The sequence below is a fragment of the Rhinolophus hipposideros genome, assembly GCF_964194185.1.
Source record: "Rhinolophus hipposideros genome assembly, chromosome: X".
In the NCBI taxonomy this organism is placed as follows: Eukaryota; Metazoa; Chordata; class Mammalia; order Chiroptera; family Rhinolophidae; genus Rhinolophus; species Rhinolophus hipposideros.
In genome coordinates, this window is record NC_138046.1 from 54,328,111 (window position 1) to 54,339,028 (window position 10,918).

Consider the following 10,918-nt stretch of genomic DNA (forward strand, 5'->3'; position numbering starts at 1 on the left):
GAATAATGATGTCGCTGACAATGCATGAGTGGGTGGCAGCAAAAGCTAGCATGTGTGATCTGCTAAGGTTTGGAGTAGCCTGTTGTATGATTAGCATCTCTGTGACTCTTTGGGAGTGCCTATCACTGATTAGAATTTGTCACTTTGGGCCATATGAAGCATAACTTTTGCAAAATGAATTAACCCACTCTGTACAGACAAGTGATTCAATTTGGCACTTTACCTAAGGATTCCATTTTTTTCTTCATAAATGACTGTGGCTGAAAGGGCTTCATTAGTGCAGTACATGTAGAAGCCACAGGCACAAATGAAAGAGCAGGATCCACTTGCACTCAGGATGAAAAAGACTACTCATCACACCCCAATGTCACACTCTTGGATAATAATTGCTGGCAGCAGGGACATCATCTTTAGATTATCAGGAAGAGCTCTGTGTGGATGTGCTTGTCTGCATGCACACACGTGTGTATACTCTGATGGTGAACAGGAGTGCGACATTCACCAATGTTAAATTTCTAATTCTTGTCTTATTAACATTGCTGATTATTTAACTATAACCATATGATTGGTATCATTAATGCAAATTCAGCTTTCTGTGTAGTCACCAACTAAAATTTTCCTTACTTCAGTGTCCAATGCCTATTGCAGCAGACATTGAATATATTCATGGTACAACCAAAAAGAAGAAGAAAAAGAAGAAGGAGGATGAGTAGGAGGAAGAGAGAAGGAGGAGGAGGAGGAGAAAAGAAGAAGAAGGAGAAGGAGAAGCAGAAGGAGAAGGAGAAGGAGAAGAAAAGGAAAGACAAAGTCAGAAGGGAGGGAGGAAGGGAGGGAGAGAGAGAATGCTAACTAATTGGAGACCATTTAGAGAAGCACCACAGCAAGACTGCTGAGTGCTGCTGATCCCCCTAAGTCTCCCAATGAGGAAGGTGCTTATTAGCAGTCACAGACAAATATGTATGCACCTCCAGAGATACTCATGGGACTTGGACATGTGTATTCTATTTAGGGTTGGATTATTGGAGGATAAGCTTCTTGGGAAGGTGTCTAGTCAGTGATGATTTGTGTGACGTGACTAGCAGACAGACTCTGAGATGGATGGAAATGAAACTCATTCCTGCTTACTGAAAAGTACAGTCTCTTTTGTCTAAGCCATGGAATAAATGCCCAATTCCCTGATGTTTATTTGCGGCATTATTCACGGTGGCCAACACATGGAAACAACCAAAGTGTCCTTCGATAGATGATTGGTTAAAGGAAATGTGGTATATATACACAATGGAATACTACTCTGCCATAAGAAAAGATGAAATAGTGCCATTTGCAACAACAGGGATGGATCATGAGATTACTATGCTGAGCAAAATAAGTCTGACAGCAAAAATCAAGAACCGTATGACTTCACTGATATGTGATATATAAAACTGACAACAACAAAGGAACAGACAAACAAAGAAACAAAAACTCATAGACACAGACAAAAGTTTAGTGGTTACCAGAGGGTAAAAGGGGTGGTGGTGGTAGATGAGGATAAAGAGGGTCAAATATCTGGTGATGGATGAGCTGCATCTGGGGGGTGAGCACACAATGTGATATATAGATGATATATTATGGAATTGTACACTTGAAACCTATATAATTTTACTAACCAATGTCGCCCCGATAAATTTAATTTTTAAAAATGATGTTTAAAAATAAATAAATACAGGGTGGCCGGTTAGCTCAGTTGGTTAGAATCTGGTGCTAATAATGCCAAGGTTGCCGGTTCAATCCACGTATGAGCCACTGTGAGCTGCACTGTCCTTAAAAAATTTTTTTTAAAATAAATAAATACCCAACTCAAATGCTGTGAGAGCTGCTGAGGCCCTGCAGCACTGCTGATGACCCTTGCAGAACCTTCTTTGGCAAGGAATTATAGTTGATCCTTGAACAACGTGGGTTTGAACTGTGTGGGTCCACTTATACATGGATTTTTTTCAATAAATACATATACGTGTTTCCCCGAAAATAAGACCTAGCCAGGCAATCAGCTCTAATGCGTCTTTTGGAGCAAACATTAATATAAGACCCGGTCTTATTTTACTATAATATAAGACAGTGTCTTTAATATAACATAATATGATATAGTGTAATAACATATTGTATCATATCATATCATACCAGGTCTTATATTAATGTTTGCTCCAAAAGACGCATTAGAGCTGATTGTCCGGCTAGGTCTTATTTTCGGAAAAACACGGCAGTACTGTAAAAGTACTGTAAATGGATTTTCTCTTCCTTCTATTTTTCTTTTCTTTCTTTTTTTTAATTTAAATCAGTTTTATTTAAGAATTTCCAACATTGACAACTCTTATAAAAAGCATCCAAGCACAGGGTACAGAACTGCAGCAAACAGCATTCTTAAGGGTAGCTAACAGACATTAGAACTTCCACCCTTCTTTGAGACACCCCAGCTCACTGGTGAACTCTGCTTCCAAGTACTCCTGCAAAGCACACCACAAGCTCAGTCCATGTTCTCAACCCATCAGCTTCAGTTCACATTACCACACTTACAGATCAGTAACAGAAGAGAACACACACCATACAGCATTCACAGCAGTTGACAAAGGGGTAGGGGAAATACAAGCATCATTTCACTTAACACATTCAACTAACGTGGGTTCTCTAAGAACAAAACTCACTTAAAGTCTTCCCACAGGTGTGGATGTCCTTTGAATGCAAGAAACATTCGTACATTATTTGCTATCATTGCTCTCTGCACACTCTCTCACCAAAGCCACAGGATTGAGAGACACATCTCGTCAAGTTACAAAATGTCCATTATGCACCACCAAGTCTCTGCACGCGCTCTCTCCTTTCCTCGCTCACACTAGCCTTTCATGCCTCAGCACCACCATCAATCCCACACAAGGTTTCAAAAGTTCAAACAGCCTTCTGGTTCCATATCACAGCCTTGCGTTCATAGCGTTGATACGACTCCATGAAATAAAGAGTAGCGGATAAAAATGGGACACCCACCGTCAAAGAGGCAGCCTGTGCAGCGTGATGACGAATAATTGAATGAGAAAGCACGTAGACAGAAGTATTTCTACCACAGAATACCTACAGCACCCCTTTCAATGAAGTGCTTCTTCCATAAACATTTGAAATGAGATGAACTGCAGAGATTAAATGAAGGCTTCATATTGTACTTTTGCATATGAAGGGAGACAAGTGTTAAAAAAATAAAAGAACCAAACACTGTGACATCATGATCTCCAAAAAAGAGATTTTCCTAAGGAAAAAAATCCATATGGTGGGGTTCAAATTAAAACAAGGAGAAAAGAATGTAGTTCTAAAAAAGGTTGACATTTTGAACATGCAAAGAATTCGCTTGACAAGTCCAGGGATAAAACATTACAGGAGAAACCTTTTGATATCAGTTGTGGTGTCTTGGTTTACCAATCAGGCAAACAGCAGTTCACTTTCAAACACTCAATATTTCAACCCTTTATGTAACAAAACTTATAAAATTCCTTCAGCTCTTCCTTTTTCTAAAGAAAAATGTCAAAAATACTGCTGAATATACTTCACACCGAACAAACCAATTTTGAAAATTCTTAGTACATATGTATTTTACAATACACTTACTATGAGTTTAGAAAAATTTGAATTCCCACCAGTCTGTACAACCAGCCATCACCCACTGTCTACATGCCCCAGCTAGAAGGTTTAGAATCCATGCTTGAGCCAAAGCCTCCATTAAAACCACTGCCTGACCCTGCATTTGATGCCAAGCCCCAACCGATTGCTGCACCTGAATTAGAACCACTGTAAGAGTTATTTCCAGAACCAAAGGCCTGATTTGGCTCCCTCTGCATGTTGCCTTGGCTTTGCTTGTTACCTGATGGGCCTGACTGGTTCTGCTGACTGGCTAACATGCCCATCATACCCCAGCTGCTCTGCAGTGCTGCCTGGGCTGCAGCCATCATCGCTGGATTAATGCTAAAAGCACCAAAGTTCATCCCTCCCCCCATATTACTACCTTGATTGTTTCCCAAGCCAACTCCACCCTCCCTACTGTTACCAAACCCACCCCGATTCACAAAGCCACCCGGATTACCACCAAATCTTCCACTTCTTTCTAACTGTCTATTGCTATTGTGCTTAGGTTCAGCATTGGATATATGTACGCTGATTCCTTTAATGATCAAGTCCTCTCCACAAAGAGACTGGGCAACCTGGTCATCTGCAAATGTAACAAAGGCAAAAGCCCTGAACGGTTTGGGAATGAAGACGTCTACCACCTCCCCGCATTGGCAAAAGGACTGCCGCAGCTTGTCAGCAGTCATGTCCTCTGTGCAGCACCCAACGAACACCTTTCTGCTCTTCAAAGCCTCATCTGGGCTTTGCTTAGAATTAGGAAGTTTACAGTCACACCATCGTCCATCTATCATATGTCGCTGTGACATTACTTTCACCTGGGTTTCATGTTCCATAAATCGAACAAACCCAAATCCTTTTGAATGACCAGTTTTAATATCTTTCTTGACCTGAACCATAAGAACTTCCCCAAAGGTACTAAAATATTCTTTTAGATCCTGTTCAGTTGTTTTCCATAGGAGACCCAACACGATTAAATCAGATGTTTTCTGGACTGCTCTTTTCACTTTCACTGCTGATGAAGCATCTGTCTCATCCATTTTTCTTTTGTTATCTTTGGGGTAGTTGACAACATATACTAGATTTCCCCGGCCAGTGTCTGGGGCGTGCAGAATTCCTTCTACCAGCCGGACACCTCTCACACACTGAGACACTGGATTTCTGTAGCGCAGCCCACAGGCCCGTGGAAACTGGGCTGTAACTGTGGACAGCAGCACCGTCCCATCGTCTTCTGATGATATTTCAATGGGCTCGTCATTCTCATCTTCGGTTACCCGAATATACTCAGACATCTTTTATTTTTCTGCTAGGCCGCTGTTAGGAAGCCCGACAGGGAAACTCAAGCAGCCAGGGATCCAGGAACAGCCCAGATACCGTTTCATTCCCACAAAATGGCCCCTTCTATTTTTCTTAATAACCTTTTCTGCAGCTTACCTTATTGTAAGAATACAGTATATAACACATATAATATACAAAATATGTGTTAATCAATTGTTCATGTTATCAGTAAGACTTCTGGTCAACAGTAGGCTATTAGTACTTACATTTTGGGAGAGTCAAAAATTATATGCACATTGTTTTGTATACCTAAAACTAATAGAAAAAAATATATGCAGATTTTTGACTGCGGGGGGTGTCAGTGCCCCTCACTCCCACGTTATTCAAGGGTCACCATTACTACTCCACTAGATGTAAGCTACATGAGGGCACAGACTTTATCTGCTTTGTTCACTGTTGTATCTACAGCACCTAGAATGTCTGATATATGATTTGCACTCAATAAATATGTGCTGAGTGCACGCATGAATTAGTGGGAAAGCGACCCGTTCCACACAGTAAATATTTATTCATCTTTCCAAGTTCTGTTGCTTTTATGTTATGTAAAGGCTTCACACCTTACATAGCATGCATGATCATAATCCCCAGGTGAGTGAAATAAGATATTCATGAGCGTGATCACAAGCAAAAACCAATTTACTTTTGAGGAGACGTGTGACATCTCCTAAAAAGAATGTTTCAGCATTATGACAGCCAAGAGACAAGGAGAGTCAACGCAAACTCTGTGGAAACGTTAATGAAACTCTCCTGCACAACTAGTGAATTACTCTCAAGTGGCTGATGGGATGAGTGATGATTCTGAGGGCCCAGCAGAGGAGAAACAGTGCATACCTGGGTGCTAGTCAATATTACTTCCCTGACTGGAGCCCTAGCTCTCTGTCATCCCCTGGACACAAAACAGAGAGCCCAGCAACAGAGATAGGACCAGTGCTCACTGGTGCTATCCTGGTGCTGATACCTGGTTTGTCTTTGAGGACTGAGAGGGGTTCAATTAACCTCTCCATGGGCTTCCTTCAAGTTTAGATATCTGCAAAACTCACGTCTGAAACATTCCATAAACAGAAGGAAGGCTAATCTTTGAAACATCACACTTAAACCAATCACTCTCTAAAAGTCTTAGGAGAGCACTGAACATGTCTTTGTTCTTCTTCCTTCCTCCAGCTGAGTCGAGGACAGTGAAAATCCCACCGTCATGCAACCTATACACACTATGCACACTATGCATGTTTCCTTGAGTCAGAGGGGCGAAAGGGCTTCCTGTCTTGGCTGGCAGCACTCCCTCAGCACCAGAAATTGAGCCCTCACTTTCAAGTAAACTGTCACATCCTTGGAAGTTGAAAATGACCCTGAATAGAAAAATACACACAGAAAAAGATGCACCCTTGCTCCTTGGAGATCCAACTGAAACTCCCTCATCCTTATCAGCAGATTTTTAAATAGGCATCTGTCTTTTATTTCACACACACATACATGCATGCACACACACAACGTGTTATCCCAATGCTTCTGAAAAGTAGCTAATGCCCTGGGAATTTCTTCAGATTGGGGACACGATTTGCTCTTTGAGGTACTCCTCAGACCACTTTCTACCACAATAAATGAGACAGGCACTATGGGGGAGTTGGGTCCAGGAAAGTATGCCAATGAGTCTTTGGCTTTGCCCCCTAAATTAAGCCCTAGACGCCACTGAATTCACCAAATAATACCCATCCCAACACAGACATACAGCTCCTCAGACTGAGGTTTCAGAAAGCCTGCTTGCCAGGAGGGCGCAATTGCAATTTGCCTTTCATAGGGTTGAAATGTGACAGACTCTTTCCTGGAATGAAATATTTATGAAAATGTGCTTAATCCATTTTTAACATCTGAGTAGTTTTTTTCATGCTGAAATAGTACCTTTCATCCTGAAAAAAAACTTTTTTTTTTTTTTTTAATTTTAGCTTCTACACAACCTCAGCATTGCAATAAGCCAGTGCTTGGGCCATTTTGGCAGCAAATTGCAAAACAAGAAAAGGATGCAATACATTTTTGGACATGAAGATTCATATATACCATAGTTTGATAATGAAAGGAGATAAGGGTATGGGGCAAGACTGAACACAACTTTGTACCCTTCCCAGAAAATGCTGAGGTCGACTTGTTGGTACAGGGGACTCTTGAATGGGCATCTCCCCTGCTGTTTGTCAACTCCTAGGAGCAGCCTACGAAGTTCTTTGCCTCTCTTTCCTCCTTTCTTCTCCCAAACAGTTGGCTTCCAGCAGCCTAGGAAAGCTGAATCTTTTCTTCATGCCAGCCAGACATTTGGTCATTGCTACAACCTCTCATAAGGAGCGACCTGTCCTCCCAGCAAGCTGACCCTGCTCTGCTCTCAGTACTCAGAAATCCCTCGGGGCACACAGGAGGTGACACCAAGACAATAGAACCTTCTTCAGGAGCCTATGCCTTCCATTATCCAAGAATTCCAGATGACTCAGTGTGATGTCACAGGCTTAAGGGAAAAGGGAAGGAAAACTGCTTCCTCCTTTCTCCTTCTTACCATGACCTCATGCTGTGCGTCAAATTTCTCGTTCTTTTTTTTTTTTTATAAAGATGCAGAGGCACCGTGCTTGGAGAAGCATCTCTGGATACATCTTTTAACAAACGTTCACTAATTGCATATAATGTTCCATGTTCTGGGCGGGGCCAGGGGATTTGGTGGATAATGCATCTCTGCCCTCAAGGAGCTCGTGGGATAGCCTTGTGGTATCGCTAGGGAACGAGGCACAATTGTAATGGACTGTGAGGGGTGCTGGGAAAAGAGAAGACAAGGGTCCTGTGGGAACACATTGGAAGATCTCCTAACCCAGACCTGACGGGGGAGGGCAGTTCAAGAAATCCTTCTTGAGAAAGTGCCAACAAAACTTAGTCTAGAAGAATGAGTAAGAGTGGAGGAACAATGTGTGAAAGTACCTGGAAGCTGGAGAGACAGGTAAGTCTAGATGCATCAGTGGGACAAGCAGACTGACCAATTCATGCAGCACCTTGAACTTCAGCCTGAGAGCAATGGGGAACAGTTGAGGCAGCGGAAGTCACAGGATTAGGCTTGTCAGAGGGAGTGAGTCAAATGAAGGTGCCAAGTGCTTCCCAACCCACCTACCCCACCCGCCCTTAGCTCCCTAGCTTGGAGTCCTGTCCTGGAAAATTCTGTAGGGCTTTGTTCCTGCCCTCGGAGTGAGGATTGTGATGATAATAGAAAGCAAGAAGGGAGGAAAACATAGGTACTAAACTTATGGACCTTGGGTTCAAAGAGCATTTTATGAATTTGACTCCAAAGGCAATGGAAGTAAAGCTAAAATAAATGAATGGGACTATATGAAACTTAAAGGCTTCTGCACAGCAAAAGAAACAATCGACAAAATAAAGAGGCAACCGAATGAATGGGAAAAGATTTTTGCAAACACTGCCTCCGATAAGGGGCTAATATCCAAAATATACAAGGAACTCATGAAACTCAACAACAAAAAGACAAACAACCCCATTGAAAAATGGGCAGAGGACCTGAAGAGACATTTCTCCAAAGAGGACATACAAATGGCAAATAGACATATGAAAAAATACTCAACATCGCTAATCATCAGAGAAATGCAAATGAAAACCACAATGAGATATCACATCACCCCAGTCAGAATGGCTATCATCAACAAGACAAATAGTAACAAGTGTTGGAGAGGCTGTGGAGAAAAAGGAACCCTCATACACTGTTGGTGGGAATGCAGACTGGTGCAGCCGCTATGGAAGGCAGTTTGGAGGTTCCTCAAAAAATTACAAATGGAATTACCTTATGATCCAGCAATCCCTCTCCTGGGTATCTACCCAAATAATTTGAAATCATTTATACATAAAGACACGTGTGCTCCAATGTTCATTGCAGCTTTGTTTACGGTGGCCAAGACATGGAAACAACCAAAATGTCCTTCGATAGATGAATGGATAAAGAAGTTGTGGTGTATATACACAATGGAATACTATTCGGCAGTAAGAAAAGATGATATAGGAACATTTGTGACAACATGGATGGATCTTGAGAGTATAATTCTAAGCGAAATAAGTCAGACAGAAAAAGCAGAGAACCCTATGATTTCACTGATATGTGGTATATAAACCAAAAACAACAAAACAACAAGACAAACGAATGAGAAACAAAAACTCATAGACACAGACAATAGTTTAGTGGTTACCAGAGGGTAAAGGGGTGGGGGGAGGGAGATGAGGGTAAGGGGGATCAAATATATGGTTATGGAATGAGAACTGACTCTGGGTGGTGAACACACAATGCAATTTATAGGTGATATAATACAGAATTGTACACCTGAAATTATGTAATTTTATTAACAATTGTCACCCCAATAAATTAAAAAAAAAGAAAGCAAGAAGGGAGAAAGAACAGGTGAAAGGGCTGCTAAAGATGTTTTTAGGAAAATTAGTACTTTGTACTTATTGGCCATGTAAGCGTTATTTGAGGTTTGTAATGCTCCCAGTGCCAATTCCAAAAGCCCACATCCTCCATCAACATTTCAGTGTGTTCTTTAAAATTATCTTCTTTCCCTTTCATTTGGGGTTTAAAGATCTGCCCTCTTTAGTAATAACACAGCCACAAGAAAGATGCAGCACGAGTTCCACCCATCGTTGCCTTGTCATCATTAATCCTTCTAAGTACCCAATGGGCCCCAGTACAGGAGCTTGCAATCCCCCACAAACCCCTGTCTGGTGAGGCTGGGAGGCTGCAGTCAGCTCTGGGATTAATCCCTATAAAGTGGCAGGAATGCGCCCCCAGCACACACTCAGAACTCAGCAGAGCTGGTGTGCGAGTTTCCACTGAAAAAGAAATGAAAACCCTTGGCTTCTCACGGTTGTAATTCAGGTGGACAGAGTGAGAGAATGGAGATGATGGGAGATGGAGAGAGAAGATAGTGATGGAGAGAACGTGAGGGCAAGAGGGGGGGAGACAGACACAAAGGTGACACAGAGAAGAAACACGGAGGGAAATGGAGATGGAGAGAGGATAAATGAAGGAAAGCTTCAAGGAGAGAGGGAGGAAGAGAATGGAGAAAACGGGGCAGGGGGAAGAGAGAGAGGGAGGGAAAGGAGGGAAACGGAAGGGAGGGAATGGAGGGAAATAAAAGGGAGGGAAAGTAGAAGAGAGGGAGGGGGGGAGGGTGAGGAACTTGGGGAAATCTCAGAGCCATTTAAATGGTGCATGGGCAAGTTTGGGGAAGGGTCCAGCAGAGGACATGGAGCTGCTGAAACACCTGGATACTGTAAGCAAATGGACAGAGGCAAGGGAGGAGATGGCCCACCCTCCCTGCCTCTCTCCTCTGTCCAGGGCTGCCAGTCTTCTATGTCATTGCTCTTGCCCTCCTTGATTCCTCTGAAGATTGCAAAGCCTGCTGAGTGCCAGGCCTGCCCTGGCCCTGCCAGGGACCCCTATCCCTTCCCACAGCCAAGCGGAGCTGGAGAAAGGGTGTTGGGGAAAGGGGCATTCGGGGAGCTACAGAGGAGCGGCCAAGCTGACCAGAGAGGACCTGAGAGAGGGAAGCAGGCAGGGAAAAGGATGCGCATCTGCAAGGACGAAGGACATGAAACAGACAGGCAGACAGACTGACAGGCAAGCAGACCACATATGAGGAGGAGTCCAAAGTTTCTCTGTTCCTCCATCCCCTGTACCTCTACCCAGAGGGCTGAGGAAAAGCCGCCCTTGCTTTTGGCTTTCTCCTCCTCACCTCCTCTCAGACCTGAAGCTGGCAGCTTGAGAATACTCGGTGGCTCCTCCCAGGTCTTTTTCCCCCTTCTAAAAAATCATTAGGACTTTACAGTTCAGTCCCAGCTTGGCTCCAGGCTAAAAGGGAAGCTGCTGGGGAACCGGGAGCAGGGCAGCCTGCCTGCACTCCTCCAGCTGGAG

At 43.1% G+C, this 10,918-nt stretch overlaps 1 protein-coding gene across 4 annotated transcripts; it reads right to left on the bottom strand.

Moving 5' to 3' along the window:
• Window positions 1–3,020: 3,020 nt before the first annotated feature.
• LOC308494767 (TAR DNA-binding protein 43-like) lies at window positions 3,021–4,934 on the bottom strand (the record flags this gene model as incomplete). 4 transcript variants are annotated; one of them, XM_081042683.1, is made up of 2 exons in its annotated part: window positions 3,021–3,088; window positions 4,094–4,934. In XM_081042683.1, the coding sequence occupies 2 exons, from the start codon at window positions 4,932–4,934 to the stop codon at window positions 3,021–3,023; spliced, it is 909 nt and encodes a 302-aa protein (XP_080898809.1). The 4 variants fall into 4 exon arrangements, with proteins under 4 accessions (XP_080898809.1, XP_080898811.1, XP_080898810.1 ...); XM_081042685.1 differs by lacking the exon at window positions 3,021–3,088 and adding an exon at window positions 3,103–3,158 and having other exon boundaries at window positions 4,103–4,934; XM_081042684.1 differs by lacking the exon at window positions 3,021–3,088 and adding an exon at window positions 3,103–3,158.
• Between the last annotated feature and the right edge of the window lie 5,984 nt (window positions 4,935–10,918).